Consider the following 20139-nt stretch of genomic DNA (forward strand, 5'->3'; position numbering starts at 1 on the left):
TTTCAATAATTTTTCTTTGTCTTTAATTTTTACCAATTTGATTTCTATGTGTCTCAGTGTGTTTCTCCTTGGGTTTATCCTGTATGGGACTCGCTGCGCTTCCTGGACTTGGGTGGCTATTTCCTTTCCCATGTTAGGGAAGTTTTCGACTATAATCTCTTCAAATATTTTCTCTGGTCCTTTCTCTCTCTCTTCTCCTTCTGGGACCCCTATAATGCGAATGTTGTTGCATTTAATGTTGTCCCAGAGGTCTCTTAGGCTGTCTTCATTTCTTTTCATTCTTTTTTCTTTAGTCTGTTCTGCAGCAGTGAATTCCACCATTCTGTCTTCCAGGTCACTTATCCGTTCTTCTGCCTCAGTTATTCTGCTATTGATTCCTTCTAGTGTAGTTTTCATTTCAGTTATTGTATTGTTCATCTCTGTTTGTTTGTTCTTTAATTCTTCTAGGTGTTTGTTCTTTAATTCTTCTAGGTCTTTGTTAAACATTTCTTGCATCTTCTCAATCTTTGCCTCCATTCTTATTCCAAGGTCCTGGATCATCTTCACTATCATTATTCTGAATTCTTTTTCTGGACGGTTGCCTATCTCCACTTCATTTAGTTGTTTTTCTGGGGTTTTATCTTGTTCCTTCATCTGGTATATAGCCCTCTGCCTTTTCATCTTGTCTGTCCTTCTGTGAATGTGGTTTTTCTTCCACAGGCTGCAGGATTGTAGTTTTTCTTGCTTCTGCTGTCTGCCCTCTGGTGGTTGAGGCTATCTAAGAGGCTTGATGGGAGGCTCTGGTGGTGGGTCAATGCCCCTTTCTTACTAAAAAAACTTCAGAATCATTCCTAATGCTTCCTACTCTACCTCTACTTCCTAAATCCTTCTCAGATATGTCTACTTTCTATCCTCACTACCACTATTCTAGCTGTGTTCGTTTTACTGAAACAGTGGCAGAAAACTGTGATTAAAAACATGGGATCAGCCTTGCCTGGGTTCAAATTCTGGTTCTACCACTTACTAGCTAGCTGTGTAACCTAAGATAACACACCTAATCTCTCTAAGAGTATTTTTCAAACTTTCTAAGCTGTGACCTGTGGGCAAAATCCTTTTTCCTTATGCACAAGAATTTCACCTTCAGTTAACTCTCTAGCTGTATACCCCTGGAAACCTGATAAGGGAAAAATGTCAACTATGTTAGCAGGCAACACTGCTTATGGTACAAATGACCTCTTGCTGCTAAATCAAATCTAACATTTCCATTACTTGCAAAAAGCAGAGATGGAAATACGTTATTAAAAATAAATGTTTTTAAGTTGTTTAAAAAAAAAAAAAGGACGATGAGACACCCTGCTTTGGGCTTCCTGAAATGGGGTGACTCTTGTAACTGTGCCTGTCCACTGCAGGGACCTTGAAAGCCATGCCTATGGAATTGTTATAAGATATATTAGGCTCCTGTAAGGCTCAAGGTTTCTGTGCTAGGGTGGCCCTCCCGCTGACCTGATAAAGATCTCATTTCCCTGTACCTGAGCAGTCCCTGGACAGCCGTAGAGACTAGTATATGGACTGCTATAGGGACTCCTACTGAAGAAAAATGTCTGATGCTGTCTTGCTGGCAAGCTCTGGTTTCTGTCCTATATCATTCCAAGTAGACTGGTGCCAAGTGTGGCCTTTGATAGTCTTGTGAGTCTGAATACCTAGCTGCATCTAAGACAACCCTATAGTGTGTGCTGCGGATACACAATAGGAAATACGTTTCACGCTGTAACCAATACGCGTACATAGATATTTATCTATACCTCTATAACATAAAAACTTCATGAAACTTATGTTTCATGAAAACATAAAACCGTCATGAATACTTATGTGCTACATACTCTAACATTTCCTATTGTTTTGTTCATTTTACTTAAAAACTCTGGTTACAATCCACTAAACTGATTTCACAGCCTACTAATGGGTCATGCCCCACCGTTTGAAAAACATAGACTAAGCCTTAGATTCTTATTCTTAGATTCTTACCTGAATACCTACTTTCACAGAGTTGTTGTGAGGATTAAAATAGATAACCCATGTACAGTGCCTAGTGCCGTAAGTGGCACATAGCAAGATTCTCTAAATATTAGCTATTGTTATTGCTGACAATGTCCTGTTTTTCCTGCCACATTCTTGACAATCTCCATTCTGTTCTCCACACAGTGGTAAGAGGGAATTTTCTAAAACAAAAATCTGATCATGTCAAGTACCTGTTTGAAAGTAATTTAATGGATCCCCACTGTTCCTAGGTAACGCCCTAATTCCTATATAGCCTACAAGGTTCCAAAGGCTTTGGCCTATGGGCTTCTCCAGCCTCACCTTACTCTAGCCTGAGTCAGCCACATGGCCCACTGTGCTCAGCCACACCAAATTTCCTTTGGTTCCTTAAGCTTACATGTCTCTCTGCATTGCAGGCTTGCATATAGGCTCTTCTCTCCGCCTGGGACATTTTTCTTCTTCCCCTAAAACTTTCTCAAGCTAACTTCACTAGGATTTTAGGTCTAAGATGGAATGTCAACTCTCCAAGGAAACTTTCTGTAATATTCTAAGAATGAGTTGGCTGTCCTTCCCATGTATTCTCAGACTACCCTGTACTTCCCATAATGGACACAGTAATTGCCTGTACATGTGTCTGAAGCTCTATGAGGCTGAGAACTATCTTGAAAACTTCATATCCATAGTTCTTAGTGCTCTTTTGATACCTAAGGTATTCATTAAGAATTTATCTGATAGATGAGTGAAATAATCTTATGTCAGCATTACCCATCCCCTCCCCAGAGACAATTCAGAAATCACTTATGGCCACTGACCACACACATCCTTTCCCTTCTCTCTTTGCCTGAAAGCTGAGGCTTCAGACAGGAACACCCAACTTTTCTACCAGGCAAGTCAACTCCTCTCAAGGTCCAGACTGGGACAATCATGACATTCTGCCATAAGATTGGTGAGTTCAGCCAATTGCTGGAAGAATATTCTCATGAGAATATGGGTAGAGTTGCTTGGGTCTAGGTAGAAAGTTCCCTGTGTAGCTTCCTAGTCTGAATCTTTACCATCAAGACTCTGTGTTTAAGAATGATGCTCTATGTCATCACTTTCCAGAGTAGAACCGAACGCTTGCTACCAGTTAGTGTCACTATTGTCTCCTTCCCTACTCTCCCTGGCATACAGCGGGTGGGGTGGGAGGTTGTGGGGAGAAGTGGTAACTGTGTTCCTTCCCCACTGGCAGGCAGTTCTGGCTAAATTCTTCCAGTAAGTCAACGTTATAAGGTTTAAAATGGCGCTATCTTAATTATTTTAAATTTAGGAAAAGTTCCCTTTCCTTACATCCCTCTGCTACAGCCTTTCATCATTGTTAGGAAACCCTGATGATAAAATAAGCTTCTTCTCACACAGATGTAGAGAACCAAGGGGAGAAAGGGTGGGGGGGTGGGATGAACTGGGAGATTGAGATTGACATATACACACTACTATATATAAAACAGATAGCTAATGAGAACCTACTGTATAGCATAGGGTACTCTACTCAATGCTCTGTGGTGACCTAAATGGGAAGGAAATTCAAAAAGGAGGGGATATATGTATATAGCTGATTCACTTTGCTGTACAGCAGAAACTAACACAATACTGTAAAGCAACTATACTCCAATTAAAAAAAAAAAAAAAAAGCTTCTTCTGTGGGACTTCCCTGGTGGTCCAGTGGTTAAGACTCGGAGTTTCCACTGCAGCAGGCAAGGGTTCGATCCCTAGTCAGGGAACTAAGACCCACATGCTGTGCAGTGCAGCCAAAAAAAAAAAACAAACAAAAAAGCTTCTTCATGGTATAGAGATCAGCAGCTAGAATCCTTAGCTAAGTGGGATCTGAATACAGCTGAATTGACAAGTGCATTACAGGCTGCTTAGAAAGGGCCCACAAGGATTTTTGTCCCACCTAACCCATCACTGGGCTTGTCAACTGATTTACTCACCTGTGGAAGAAAGTTTGGACGTGGAGTGAGTCTAGGAGGGGGGATAAACTGTGGTACTTTGATGGGCTGAGGAGGTGTTGCCTGAACCTGCTAAAAAATGAGAAAAATAAATCAGAGAGGAAAATAATTATTCAATATCAAAGATGGTATTCTTAAAGCATTTTCAGCATCACTATTCTCTCAATCAGACAATATTTTCTATAAGCTTTCATTGTAGAATTAATCATCTGAATTAACACTGCCTTAAGAAACTTTTTTACTCTACTTGCATGCTTTACCCCATAAAGTAAACCAACCACATTTCTGTTTCCTTACACATCTAATGTAGAACACAGCAAGCTCAGCAATCACACAATCTCCTTTGACATTCAAGAACTCTTGCACTTATGTATTTTAAAAGTCAACACTGGATCCAAAGTAAAATCAAACTTGCTGCCTGGAAAAATGGGCTTTTTCCTAATATAAGAGCTTTACATAACAGTGAATGGCTTTATTCCTATAGAGAATGTTCTAACTCTCAGTGTCCGGCTGAGTGATTTGGTTACTTCCCTAAAGATTCCTGGGTAAGTAGTAAAGCTTCACTTTAATGCCCTCTAGTTTCACTCACCACTGGTCATTATTCAAAAGCCACCAAGAGCTCTTAGCTTCCATTTTAAGGACGGACATTTAAACTACAATTTGGGTATATTCTGAAAACAGTTTTTAGACAGTTTTACCCTAGAAATCTCAAGAACAATTTTTGTTCAAGTACTTCTTCCTTCTAGGGATCTTTTTTCTGATGGACCTTGGACATGGACACTGTTATTTGTGAGTTTCTTGAAAAATTTTAAAGTGCCCAACTAACTCCAGTACTTCCTGAGTGCAATTTCAAGGGAGAGTGAACTAAAAAAATTCACAGCATTTTCCCCAAATTGGTAACATAGCACCAGAGAGTTTAAGCACTCTAGTTTCACAGGAAGGAGTGTGGTTAGGATAGAGGGAGAGATACATGAAACAGTGTAAATGCCTCTGTGAAGGACATTTTCCCCCCTTAAGTCAAGTCATACTTTGGCCTCAGATAATACCTCAAAGAGTTTTGATCCTTGGTGTAAGAACACCTCTATAGTTATTTAAATAGATAGCAAGAATGCCATATTCCCTTGTCAGCCCCGAAGGGGAATTTGGTATGGTAGAAGAGTGATGGAGACTGACAAATCCAGCAGGAGCATAAAGTGGATATACTCTACAAATGCATATCCTGAACCCTCGCATGTGGGCACACATGAGTAGCAGCTGCTGGCTTACCAGAGTGACTGTGTTTTTTGCCACAATTTGGACAGCCTCTGCCCCAGGCCCAGTGACCTTACTAGACGTCTGGAGGTTGACTGGTGTGTTCTGCACATCAGTGCTGAGCACAGCCTTCTGACTGTTGATGGCGGTCACCATAGCAATGGTAGGTCTCTGGCCCACAACAGAGGCAGGCATGGTCGCAGTTGCTGCTTTCAAGACGAGAGGTAGTGTCTTTGTGGTAATCATAGAAGCTGTAGTTACAGTCTTCTAGGAGACATGGAGAACAGACATTAGGACGCTGAAGTGTCATCCCACTAAACAAAACGCTAGCCTCCAGAAGAAAACAAAGCAATAATTCTCATAATCAGTCAAGTTTCTTGGTATAACAACATTTCTTTTGTGTACATAAAGCACAGTTCTTACTACACGAAAAGGCAATCTCTAGTTTGCTAGAGTTCTCAAATTTAGCTTTAAGTTCATAGTAATAACTGCAGACTAATATGGGCACAGGGTTCTCAACAAGGAAGGGGGTGAGTTTACAGATACAGAATATGAGTACACCTATTTCTTCTGATTTTTCTAATTCTTTGCTTGCTCTCAATTAATTTAAATTTTGTAGAAGTTGCAAATCAATGAGGTACACACCATCTCTATCATTAATTGCTACAACCTCATCAATATGAAGAAAGCTATCATATAATTCTGGATATCTGCCTCCTGCGACACAAAGGCTGGGATAAAACGACAGTGTCTTTTAATTCTTTTGAGTGTCACCCTGGAGAAGAGGAAGGGCAACTCACATAAGAATTAGTACAATTGTTGCCTCAAAGGCAGTAAATCCCAAACTCTAGATAATGAAACCTATTAACCAACTAGTATAGTAAATACCAGCTCTTGATACCAAAGGGATATGAATCACTACCTACAATCTTTGCTCTGGAGGACTGCTGCAGAAGTGAGGAAAGATCCAGAAAAAGGCGACAAGGTGGAAACAAACACCTGAGTCTCAGAAAGTCTTAGAGATCAGAGTCTGAACTGAGGTGAGAGGACTTGACTGATGCTCCACAAGCGCTACTGCAGCTTTGAAGCTGTATTTTTCTAGACTTTCTATTAGAGTAATTAAAGGAGCCAGCTAAAAAACAAGAAAATATAAACAACCTCATTTCACGGCATACACATCCTATCGAATGCTACTAGTCACTCAAGATAGAGATGTTTCAGAAACGTGAAAATATACCTGGTCTAACTTGTTGGTTCTGATTTTGATATTATTTCACCTTTTTCTTCTCACTCTACACTTGCACTGTTCAGTTTGGCAGCTAATAGCCTCATGCAGGTATTCAAATTTAATAAAAACAAAATAAAAATTAAAACATCAGTTCCTCAGTCACACTAGCCACATTTCACATGTTTACAGCCACACATGGCTAGTGGCTACCAAACTGGACAGTGGAGCTTTCCAACACTACAGAAAGTTCTACTGGACAGCACTGCCCTCGACCAGGGAAAAGGACCCCACTCTCCCTGAAACAGATCTGAAAAATTCCTTTGTGAATTTCTATTTCAGTGTCTATGCAAGTCCTTGTGTATTGTTTGGTTCTAAGTAACTTTTCTGCCTTAAACACATACATGCATGTATTATCTAATATTTTAACAGCTTTTTTTCTTTTAACCAGAACAGTGTAATAATCTGGCCTTGTCTATCCCATCACAGCCTAATGAGCAATCCTTATTGATGCCTGCAACTAAAATCACCCAGATATGTTCCTCTTCTCTTAAGTCAACAATACAGAATGGCTCATTCTCCTTGCCACTGTCCTCTCAAGTGTGAAATGGGAGTAAAAGGGGGGAACACTGATAATTATTTATTTGGGGAGGTAGCAGGTCATCCTGCCTATCAGTGATGAAAACCAAATAAAAGCTAAGTGCTATTTATCATCAGAAATGTTACAGTAGTGTAGCAGTGGGACTGACTTTATATTACCTGCTATTTGTAATATGTGTTTTTAACCCAGTGTGATATTAGCTCTCTCCATCAATTTAAAACATTTAAATACAAAGACCTTTTGAAGTGGTGAGCAAGTCACACCAGATAGCATTTAATCCTGGTGCCAACACAGGTTATGGAAGAAAAGCTCTAATCAGCAGAACTCACTGACATGGATTTTAAAAACAGTCATGCATGTTGGTACTACTTTAAAAGAGGGTCAATATACTTTTGTTTAAAACATCCTTGATTCAGGTAAGTCATTATCAATCTTTTGAATAATTTTTCTTAAAAAGTGAGTAAAACCTCAAACTCACCTGCTTTATATACTTAGCATTACCTGCAACACTAAAAAGCACTGAATTCTAACAAGTCTGTTCACGTTAGGTTAGCATTTTTATTCTACTTTATAAATATTTGGGTGTAGCTAAATTCACTCCATGTATTCTAGCATCTACATAACTCTCTTTGTATATAGAGGCACAAGACCTAGTACTATATGCACTGATGAAAAGCTTTTGAAGAATACATTTATTTGCTAACCATTTACTGACACCAGGTATTGACACAGGTACTGCTTAGATCTTCACTCCTGGTCTGGTGCTTATTCTACTGTAAGTACTAGGGAACATAAATCAAACCCCTGGAGTTCTGAGTTTAGATGACAGAGAGAATCTAGAATTTTGATATCCAAACCTAATGAAAACCTCTGAATTGTTCTGGCAGGAGGAAGAGAAGACAGTGAGGAAAGGTGCCCAGAAACAAAAAAAAATTATTTTTATGGAAGCTGTGATTAGTCCTTGGCTGGTTGATGCTATCCAAGTATGATCACCTTCAAAAGATGATAGCAGTTTCCCCAGTTTCATGAAGGGGTTCTTTATGAACAAAACCCAAACTGCATGAACTATAAGTTAATGCAGAAAATGCATGGCAAGAAGCACTAACAGCAAAATCCTTTTATTTTTTTGCTAAGTTATTGTTTTTTTTTTTACCTGCAAAGCATGAGGTATTGATTTAAAAAAGATAAACTCCAACGTACAAATCAGAACTTAGAGGGATTATTACTATGGGCTCTAATTAACTTCCACATCTATTTTAGACTATTTGTTTAATTTTTTGTTTAATTTATTTTATTTATTTATTTATTTTTGGCTGAGTTGGGTCTTCGTTGCTGCATTCAGGCTTTCTCTAGTTGCAGCGAGCGGGGGCTACTCTTTGTTGCAGTGTGCGGGCTTCTCACTGCGGTGGCTTCTCTTGTTGTGGAGCACGGGCTCTAGGCGCATGGGCTTCAGTAGTTGTGGCTCGAGGGCTCTAGAGCACAGGCTCAGTAGCTGTGGCACACAGGCTTAGTTGCTCCGCGTCATGCGGGATCTTCCTGGACCAGTGCTCGAACCCGTGTTCCCTGAATTGGCAGGTGGATTCTTTACCACTGCGCCACCAGGGAAATCCCTATGTGTTTAATTTTGAATGGAAGGTAACTGTTGTACACTCGGACAACTATCAATAGAACCCCTCCCCCTTCTGTCTATAAGGGTTTATTTTCTGTTTGGTTTTATTAACTGCATGCTTCTTTACATTTGTACTCATTTAAAATGACAGAGTTGTGAATTTAAGTTGAAGGGTATGCCTGTGTTCAACTATTCTTTCATTTTTTTCTGTAGTTTGGAAAAATTTCAAAATATACATACAAACATAAGCTGGAGTTAGCTAAGTAAAGAAACGGATCCTCCCACTCCCCCATGACTTGCTACGCGCTAATCACCTGACTTAGAATAAAACACTTTCTCATCCTAGCACCTCCTCCCTGCCCATGCAGATTGCTAAATTAATAGTTAATCCTTTCTGGACTTAGAAATTTAGTACATGCCGTATATTAAACTTCCCATTTGTCCTTGACCTCATGAATCTTTAATGACTCCCTATGACTGCCAAAAACCCCAAAAGTTCTGCCACATATTGGAGGGCTTCCACAAGCTAGCCTCTTCCTACCTTCTGGTTTTATATCCCTCTCCACCATTTCCTGGAATCCACGCTCCAGCCACATCAGCCTACTTGCTATTTCCAAGACACGCATTTACTTTTTTGAGTCCATACTTCTGTTCACATTGTTCTCTACACCTTGATGTTCTTCCCCCTCTGCTCTGTCACTGAAATCTCACTTATCTGTCAAGGCCCTGATCAAAAGCCACCTCCTTTATGAAGCACTCTCTGATCCCTCTAGTCAATATTACTGTCCTCTGGTATTTTCCCAGGTGCTTTCATTTTATTCTTCTTTGTTAGCTGTTTACATCTTCCTCTCCTCTAAATTTGTTAAGTTCTTGAAGACAGAAATTCTGTCTTATTTACAAGACATTGCCTAGCAGAGGGCTTGCATATAGTAGAGACTCAATAAATATTTACATAATGAATGAAAATAATTATCATAGTTTACCAGATTCTAGGCAGGGACCATTACTACCTCTTTGTATACCAGAAGCTCTCATATAAGGAGCACGTGATAAATAATGATTGACAGTTTACTATAAAAACAAAACCCAATAACCTAGAGATCTTATGGCTTTTAACATTAAACGAAACAAAATAATATAAAACAAGCTTAGCTAAATCAATTAAATATATCAGGTGGGCTACCAGATGGAGGGATGCCACATAACACTGTTTTGGGGATAGCCCTAGGCCCCTTACTATTACCATCCCAAAGCTGCACAGAACTCAGATTACCAGGGAAGGAAATAGCTATTGTAAGTATTATATAAGTATTTTCTCTGATTTGTGTGATATGGAATGGTACTTGAACAGAAAAGTTTCCATGGGTTAGGAGAGAAAATTCCTAGTACCAGGAAACAATGAATTCTACCACACTCCTTCCATGTAAACACTTTCTGATCAAATTGTACTTTGAGAAGAGAACAACCAATCTAACTCTGTTTAAAACTCCAAAAAAAGTAAACTGATAGGCAATCTTTTAGAAGAAATATAAATGCTGGTCAGGGGCGTTTTAAAGTCAGTTTGAATGCCTAATTTCCAAATAGCCTTGGAGATTAGGGTAAAAATGATGTAGGCCACTCTAGCTACCTGATTTACAACAGGGATTCTTCATTTTCCTTCTTTGGCATTTTATATAACGTTGGCATTTCTTTTTTTGGTATGGCAGTCTACAGCAGCGAATGGGCAGAATTTTTAGCCAGAACATCTGGGTTCAAATCTTGGCTCCACCATATAATACATATATGATTTTAGGTAATTACTTAATCTTTCTGTGCCTTAGTTTTCTTTTCTAAAAAACAGAGATAATAATAATACTGTCCTTAGTAGGGATGGGGTGAAGACTGTGTATGTTATACATGTAAAGTGCTTAGGAGAATGCCAGTATATGGTAACCTCTATTAACTGTTAACTATCTTTAGTAATCTTCAGTATTTTTGCAAGTAATGTATTTTTCATTTGCAAAGTATTGTATATGAACCAGCACAATGTCCATAAGTGGTGACTAACCAAGTAAACTACAATCTTTTTCTCTACATATAGATACAGTGAAGATGGTGTTGGTGGGTAAGAGGTGTCCATGCTTAGGTTTCAGAAGATCCCAAAGTCTTTGAAACCATGTGCAAAAAATGACTGTATTAGGTGTGAGTGTGTATTTTTCCAGGGAGGGAATCCATGGCTTTCAACAGAGTCTTAAAGGAGTCTGGGACCTCCAAAGATCAAGAACCACTGCTCAAGTGTCCCATTTTAAAAGGTATGCCCACACTACATATAAGTATGTGGAGATCAAGCTTGAATACTTTTCTTAATAGAAACATTCCCAAATATGTCCTTTTTGTGTGTCTTGATTGCCTCAATATCCTTACATTATATGGTAGTGTAAATGCCCTTTTCAGTAAAATCATTTGCACAGATACACCAATTAGCATACTATTAGGCTTCCCACTCCTTAGTGCTATTTTTGACCTGTAGCTTCCATTTCAGATTTCCTCTAGTATATGAGAACAGATACATATTCTCACATGAGATGAATTGGACTTGGAAATGAATATTTCATTTCTATGAAATATACCACCTTCTAAATGCCTCTTTCTACCTGGTTCCATGGGTACTGATCCTGGAATATCTCCACACCTAACTGCTAAGAATTCCAGAAAAACAATTCCTGAGGGTCAAGTCACACAGACTTTTAGAACAAGTGCAAATAAATACTTCCAGAAGTTCAAAAGAAGACTTTAATTCTGTTCTAATACAGAGAAGTGATTTTTCGTTGTCACTGATTACCTTTTCTCCTTCTTTGGACAGATGGGAAATCAGTTTAACTTTTACTCCTTGGTAATGTCATTTCCTTCAGGCAATGAATTTCAAGTGATTATTATCCCAGTACAGTATAAAAAAGTAACCAAAATAACCTTTGTTTAGTGCTGGTTGAGGTTGTTAACATAGTCTGAAACAGGACCTAGTTCTCCATGACCCATAGCAAATCAGCCTACAGCACGAAGCCCGAGGTGCTCCATCCACACTTGTACCTGTGAAGCAGTCAGGCTGGGAGAGGATGCAGCCGACTGGGCGTGGTGGTGGTACTGCTGTTGCTGCTGTAGCTGCTGTAGTGGTTGTTGCTGTGCTGTTTGTAGTTTGTTTTCAGATTGTGGCAATGGCTGTATTTGGAACTTGTCTGGTTGTTCTTGCTTTACTATCAGGTTCTTCCGAAGCTGTTCAACTACTCTTTTCTACAAAGGAGGACAAAAAAGAATAAAATCTATGAGAATATTGTTCTATCTCAGCTGTATAGAAATAGGCAGCAATTATATGCCTCTGACATCTTTTCTGTAACTAGCTTATTCTAGATCTTGTTACATCTAAAATTTACAGATTAGACAACTGAGGGAAAAAACCCATGGCATAAGTAATGCTTTATATCAATCTATAAAGGGAAACGGAGGCACAGATGAGAAGAAAAGCTAATGGAGGTCACATAGCAGAGCTGAGACTCCTTGACTATTATTATTTAGTGTGCTGGGCTGGAAGGGCAGTGTAACGTAGCAGTGAAGACACAACTTTGGAAACATACTGCCTCAATTCAAATTTCAGTTTTGCTACTTACCAGCTATATGATGTTGGTCAAGCCACTTAACCTATCTGTGCCTCAATTTCCTGTTCTTACTGTAAAGATGTGGTGATTAATAATATCCTTAGGATTCTTACGAGTACCAAACTGCCTCACGTAAAGTACTTGGAACTATGAGTGGCACACACTGTTGGTCATTTGTTTATTTTTTTTGCATCTGATAACATACATACCAGTTATACTACAGTAATTTTTGTTAATCAAACAAACATCATGTATCTAATGGCAGTTTCAAACATTAAAAAGACTTTTAAACAAAGAAACCTTGATCCCAGCACTATGCAATATACACAACAGACACTGTAAATAACTGAAACATGTAACTCACGAGCACTGCTTTGCTGGAACAGGATCTATGAAAACACATACATTTGCTTAGGCAGAGTAGTGTTTTAGCTATACAGGATGAAAATTTTTAATTAAGGTTTTTTGAATTTTCTGTCCTTGTTGAAATCCAAGAAAATGGTGCATTTGGAAACCTTCATTACTATAATAATACATTTCAACGAAAGGTAAGCTCCATGTGGGTACGGATTTATTTTGTTCACAACTAAACTCTGCATCTAGAACTATGGCGGCTAAGTAAATGTCCTCTTTCTCTTCACATGATGTGTGAAGTGATGGAAGCAAAGACCAGCAAATGGCTCAGAGAAAATATAATAACCATTCAGGGTCAGACCTGGGTTCTGACTCTCCTGCCCTAATGGCTGGAAGAAAGTATAAGCAGCACTCCTCGCCTACACTTTCAAGTGAGTTCACCAGCTGAGGTTTGTTATTTCTGACAAAAATAGATTACTGTCTTCTAATATAGATTTAAATAGAGAAGAAGTAAATGAAGATCTTTAAATAAGGGGTTAAGTGAAACCATAAGGGCCAGGTTGATTTCACATTCCTGCCTATGATTCTAACCAACTTCACTACACACACTCTCTAAAGAATCCAAACCTGCAGGTTACTTCCTTGACATATTTGAACATTAGAACATTTACAAAATGGATTTTTAAAAACTTTAAGTCAATACAAAATACATTCTTAAGAAAAATTTTATTATTTTTATTACTGATTCTTTTTAGGCAATGAAAATATCACATAAAGGCCAATTTGGCGGGGGGGGGGGGGTCTGCTATACTTTGCACTCTGCTAGCACCACCTCTTTGAGCAGTTAAATATTAAAAAGAAAAGATGTAAAGTCCAAAGTCTTTCCAGAAACCATCTGCAGAATACTAAAAATGCAAATTAATAAAAAAGTTCTTATAAAAATAACTTTCAAGTCTTCAAAATCCTATTTCTCAAGTGTAAAACTCAGAGTAATTGAATAGATGTAGTTTAAGAGAAGGGGAAGTAACAGTAGTGGTGGCATGGATAATTCTGAGTATCACATGTAGACTTTATTGCTTGGTGACTGCCAGAACAATAAGACATTTAACAATTAAGTAATTATTTAGAGTTGCTTTCAGTCCCCCTCCCCAACATATTAATCACCATTAATCAAACATATTAACAAACTAGCTAAAGTACAGCATCATTCTTAGTCCCTTTACCAAAACAAAAACAAAACCCCCCAGCTCAAATCAGGGGGAGGAGAGAAACCAGGAGGAAATAATACAAACACAAATGTGACACCTGCCAAAAAATAAACTTTGAACAAAAACAGCACAGGAAACTAAATAATTACTATACCAGACACAAAAGGAAAGGGTGTTTTTCTCCTCTATAGCCGTTTTTAGGAAATACAGTGTGCTCTCCTACTTACTGCCTAACTGGGTTGAACTAGAAGCAGGAGACAAAGCTTGGAACCCACTCCCAGTGTTTTGTACAACAGAAGGGAACAGTAGGGGAAGGAACAAGAAAGGGACGCAGGCTAGAGTACTCTGAAGCCATATGGCTAGAGCAAGGTGACCACCAATCAGAACCCGAATCAGGAACGTGGGAGTCAGTGAGTCACGATGCATTCACGATGTTCCTCCCCCAGGGCCTGAAACAAAGCGAGGAGGGGAGATGGGATCAAAATACTCGCAAACTTTCATTAGTCCTTGAGAAGAGGAAAAAAAGAAGAAAGAGAGAGAGAGCTGTGCAGATTGGACACGGGTCAGATCATATGAGGTGGGTAATGCTTTCTTTGAAAGAAGGCGCTGGCATATTTCAGAGAACCGCTCAGAAATGCATTGCCCTGGCAGTCCTTGCTGTGTTCACCAGAAGACTAGAAGAATACCCAGAATATAGTTGTGCATGTCTATGAAATTTTTTTTAAAAATCAAGGGTCAGGGGAAGCACTGATGCCTTCTGTCAAATAAACTATTCACTGCATTTTGAAAACCAATGATCTAAAGTTAGGTGAGCTCTGCAGTGGAGGCACTCCTTAGGTGTACAGAGACCCTGCACACTCTTTTAAGGACCGACTAATAAAGGAGAGTTGCCCTGAGCAGTAGCTGGCTTTTCTAGGTTCCACAATCCAGTCTTTTTCTAATTCAGTCTTGCAGCTCTGGCAAATACAACAGTCACATTAACTCCAGCAGGACCCCGATCTGGGTCAGTACCAGTTCTGGGTGGCGGTGAGAGAATACAGCTATAATATCTCATAAATTTTAGCTTGTAGTATCAAGCAAAGTTCTTAAGAAGCCTCTCATCTCCACAGGAAGTGAAACTATATTCTTCTACCATTTCTTTGTCTTAAACAAAGAAATCATGACTTCTGCTGGTCACTGATGAAAGTTATACTGGCCTAAACAACTGGATATTTTCAATGTTGTTCACATATAAAGGAGACCTTTAAACATAGCTAATTATCTTGGAACCTTATCCTGAAGCTTTCAGAAAAGGCTAAGTCTCACAAACTGGCCATTCATCACTCACTAACAAGTTAATGAGAGCTAAAAAAGGGGGGGGTAAAGCAATTACACTCCAATAAAGTGTTAAAAAATTAAAATTAAAAGGGGGGGGTGGGGAACAAAAGAAATGAAAAAGGAAAAGTTGGAAAGAATGAAGGCAGGAGAGAAAAGTTAACAATTTATTACCTTCTCTCCTTAATATATTTTCTATAAACAACAGGCCAATGTGCCAGGCATCCAGAATGGCAAGTACCGCCCCCCTCAATTCATCTGTCAAGAACTGCTCCATAAACCCAGAATGTGATTCCAAGCCTCCAATTCCCTAGACATTCGCATCGCTAGGTTTCATCAGGGCTTGTTCAGGCAGAAGGGTTCACAGAGCCTCTGACACTTGAAGTCACAGTTTCTGAGACAGGTAGTCACTGTGATCAATATTGTGACATTCAGCGATACTATCAACGTGTTCACACGACAGCAAGACAGATTCCAAAGAAAAACACAGAAATTTATCAGTCCGATTCAACAGAAAATAGGGTTCATTTTTCTGCTATGGAAGTCAATCATTCCAAGTGCCATGGCCTTGGTCAATACAGAAGGGAGATGGAGTGGTGGAAGAACAGCCCCTACCCCTCCAATTGAGCCACCAATTTATTTCCATCCAATCCTCACACAAATTTTAGAAAGCTTCTCTCAAAAGCAAATGCAGGCACAAGCACTATCCTCCACAACTGGACGCTGGTGCTTCAAGGCTCTGTTTTTCCACACAGTCACTCTGCTTGCTTGTGTTCCACTCAGCATTATCTGTTCTTGAATCAATTATGAGAGGGCCACATCCACCCAGACATCTTCCTACACAGTATTGCCTTAAAATTTCATCCTTGTTTCCTCTATGATCAACCACACAATCAGAAAATATAACCTTCCCCCTCATACCAGAAACTGGTAGACTTGTAACTTGTCACAAATCCAGAAAGTCAAGAACAAACCTTACCCATCTTCATACCTAAAATGCAATGAAAAATCTTTCCAGGTCTTCAGACTCACCAATTGCCCAAATGAAACCGGGGATACTAAATTTTTTGTGTGCATAAAAACTAACATGGAGAAATTTACATTTGTTAATAAAATCAGAATTTACCCAAAGAGAGGAGAAAAAAAACCTTTCTACTGTCCAACTGAAAGTCAACCAACTGTATTTATAAGTAACACCAATATTCAACAACACTGAAGATGCAGGAAAGAGATTACGTGAGTCTTCAGAATGCTGCCTCATAATTATCCTCTAAAGAATAGGGTATGTTACTGGCATAACATTAATGACAAAATTACAATCCAGAGTAAAAGGTATGTGCAGTTTAAAGGAAACAGAAAATTAAGTGAAGATTCCACCATTTTATGAACAAAGACACAGAAACAAGAAGCAATAAACTCAAAATAAGCTCCTTCTTGATGTACTATATTACTGAAATTCAATGAGAGGGTATGTACTGAAGTTATTAGAGGGAATGTTTAGGGGAGACACACAGGATAGAATTCTGACAGGGGAGTAGGAGGGAAAATATTGGTGGCAGCATCTATAAAAACATACTTAGGGGAATTTCCTGGCAGTCCAGTGGCTAGGACTCAGGGCTTTCATTGCCAGGGCCCGGGTTCAATCCCTGGGTCGGGCAACTAAGATCCCGCAAGCTGCGTGGCACGGCCAAAAAAAAAAATGTGTGTGTGTGTGTGTGTGTGTATACACACACACACACACACATATACATGCATACTTAGATAAAAATAATTGTTTCATTCATTTTGTAAGGCACTAGAAGGTTTTCCCCCAAACTCTCCGATATTCAGTTTCAGGGTTAGAATTAGACAAATAGCTTCTAACCTTACAAGCCTTTTTTAAAAGGAATATATTCTTGAAAAACACTACCTGTTTGACAGAGCAGTATCTACAACCTCATCTTATACAGTGAACTGTGTATGTTGTCTACTAAAGAGGATTTGTTTGGTCATAGAGAGTTGGGAACATAGATATTTTATAGTTCTTCACAAGGTGTCATGGAATTTGAACAGTACAATTTAGATGAATTAAGGAACAGCAGCAGTTGGAATTATCAGGGTTCTTTTTTCAGTAAAGTTCAAAATTCTCTACATGGATGCCTAACAGATGGTGGAGAATGCATAAGTCATGATACTGATTAGACTTTGGCTTCTTTAGTTAAAAAAATATTCTTTGGGGTTTACTCTTCCTTCAAAATACACACACACACACACACACACACACACACACACACACACACACACGCTGATATGTATATCAATAGGTTTTACATCCCATCTCCACAGGAGATTAGACCTCTTATTCATATCAATGGGATTTATATCCCATTTCCATTGGGGATTAGACCCTTTATTTGACAGCCTGATTGAAATGCAGTTTACTTTTTTCTTATTTAGCTCATTCACGCTCTAATAGGTAAACTCAACCCCACCTTCCCCCAACTCCTTATGCATGACTATAAAGGACTGCTAAGACTGCTATAGTCAAACTTTGTCTAAATCTAGGAACCCTTCTAAGAACCTGGGGACTGTCCTTAATTTGCATCAAACAAGAAAAAGTGTAGCTGTTTACTCAAGAGAGATGGGTCCCTGGAGAACTACAGTGCTTCAATATGTAACATACCCAGATGCTAGGACAAAATAGTACCAACATAGAGACAGACTAGAAAAGAGCACTGCATGATGGGAATTGTAATATATTTCTCTATAATAAAAGACGAACGAAGCCAAAATCAGAATCCAGTTTGCTTGCATTTAAGTTCTCTATGTTTCTTTGAAGTACTAAGCTATACCTTCCTGCTTGCTTCAGAAAGATGTTGAAGATCAAATGAATTAATGGTGGGGAGGGGAGTGCTTAGGAAATTGTTGAGGGCAATGTGAAAATCGCAGATGATAACCCATGAAAAACACAATTTCTCTAGTGTGAATTTTCCGTTAAGAGCAGCAGCTAATTAAATGTGACTTTTCAATGTCAATTATCTTTCAATCATTTTATTTTTAACACCTAGTCAAACATTTTATGTTTGCTCAAACCTCGTTTTTTTTTTAAACAAGAATCACCAAAAAAAGTACAATTAAGAAAGAATGCTACCTGTTGCCTTTTTATCTCAGAAATCAAGGTCATTAGGGAATATTTTCCTGTGTAGAAATCGAGGTACCGCCCAGATTTCTTATACCTTCATTAGTGGTTCAGGGCCATATTCTGAATGCATAAAATAGATGTCCAATTTAAATGTAACCTGACCCAGCAAAGACCCTAGATACAGTAATGAGAACAGCAGAAAAAAACATAAGAACCATTTATAATCTGCGCAATTTAGCTGTTTGCTAATATAAAAAAGTGTCTGAATCACTGTGTTTGTACCACAGTGAGACACGACACAAAGGCTATTAATTTGTAAATTAAACTCCAGTTCAGTAAAATGCATGGCCCTCTGTAACTATCTGTTACAAACCTGCACATACCACCAGCTTGTCATTCATCATTCTATGGCTCTACCCCACAACTTAAAAAGCAGCATTGCCTTGTTAATGTCAGAGCTGTCCCATACACTATAGAAATTCTCTCACTGCTCTGCCCTGAAGCTGCTATGGTTTTCCTCACAAAAGAAATATGATTGGAAATGGCTGCACAGTAGCTGTCCCTGAGAAGTTGGATATGAAAATACACTTTAAGCACAGTAATGATCCTAAAATGGGGGGAGGGAAAAGGAAGAAGAAAACCAAAAACCTGTATTATTTTACAAAATACTGCTCAGATACAACAGATTGTTTTGCTTACTCCAAGCCCTGGGTACAACTGGAGATAATGTAGAAAGCCCTCTTTTCACAGAAACACAAGACATAATCAGATTCTGGGAGAGGTAAATATAGTAGATTATCTAACCAAATTCTACGCAGAATACACGTACTAAGTCACGGATCAATCATTTCCAAAGGCAAGGATATATTTTAACAATCCTCAATTCTGCAGTTTTTGCTTAAAAGAGAGAAAAAACACAGACAAGAGTATTAGAACAATATACTGTGTCAGGCAGGATATATCAGGTAGAAAATATTTTTTGATAAAATGTAATGTTTACCTTACGTTTAAACAAAAGTAGGCCTTATAAATCACTAAACAATGATATTCTGAATAAGTATTTTAACAAAAGTACAACCTGAACAATACTCTTGATGCTTAAAAACATGTTTTTTATCATCTGCCATAATAGGATAAACACGTAGATTAAAAGGTTCCAAAGCTACTGAATGAGTATCTCTTAATTTCACAAAAAGTATTCAGCATTTCAGTAGTTTATCACCAAGTACTTGTTAAAATCACTTAAAGAAAAAAAATGAACAGTGTTACATATTTACTTTCTGACAATACCCCACATAAAACAACAGAGGAAGCAATTCCATCACCTACGTAGGCTGCCAAGATGAGGGATAGTCAACTTCAAGGGATTGGACCTTCCAAGACACGTGACAGAGGATGATTTGCACTACTTTGTATTTAGTCTGAGTTTTCTGCATCAGAAACAGAAGAAACCTGAACTCATCTTTCAGAATTTCAGAGCAGGTTTGATTTTTTTGTTTTAAACTGTCAGTACTAGAAATTTTATTAAAGAGAGAGAGATTCAGCAATATAGGAAAAAAGCATGAACAAAGCATTTTGTTAAAAATTTTAAATCTTTATTAAATCTGAGGTGTGAAGAAAAACATTTTTCATAGGTTATGAAAATTACTAAATCCAATTCACAAATCTCTACACAAATATTTCAAGTCTTTACACATACACACCTACACACGCAAGCACATACTCTAACTTTCAGAAAAGATGGAATGGCCACAGTAAAAATGATTTGTTATTTTTATCTTCTTTTAGCATATTTTTTAGTACTGAAGGTGCAGCTCACTCTTTAC

General features: G+C 38.5%; 1 protein-coding gene across 17 annotated transcripts in view; it reads right to left on the minus strand.

Moving 5' to 3' along the window:
* The window catches only part of PHF21A (PHD finger protein 21A), a 195265-nt gene that overhangs the window by 45961 nt on the left and 129165 nt on the right, over window positions 1-20139 (minus strand). For 13 of the 17 annotated variants that reach the window (XM_082410760.1, XM_082410755.1, XM_082410767.1 and 10 more), the window contains 3 exons: window positions 11754-11954; window positions 5268-5519; window positions 3984-4073 (listed from right to left, as the gene is read on the minus strand). In XM_082410760.1, the coding sequence (XP_082266886.1) occupies window positions 3984-4073; window positions 5268-5519; window positions 11754-11954 (543 nt within the window). The remainder of the gene's footprint in view (window positions 1-3983; window positions 4074-5267; window positions 5520-11753; window positions 11955-20139) is intronic. The other 4 variants (XM_082410757.1, XM_082410754.1, XM_082410756.1 and 1 more) reach the window with 2 other exon arrangements.

Source organism: Balaenoptera physalus (assembly GCF_965194825.1).
Source record: "Balaenoptera physalus genome assembly, chromosome: 10".
Taxonomy (NCBI): domain Eukaryota; kingdom Metazoa; phylum Chordata; class Mammalia; order Artiodactyla; family Balaenopteridae; genus Balaenoptera; species Balaenoptera physalus.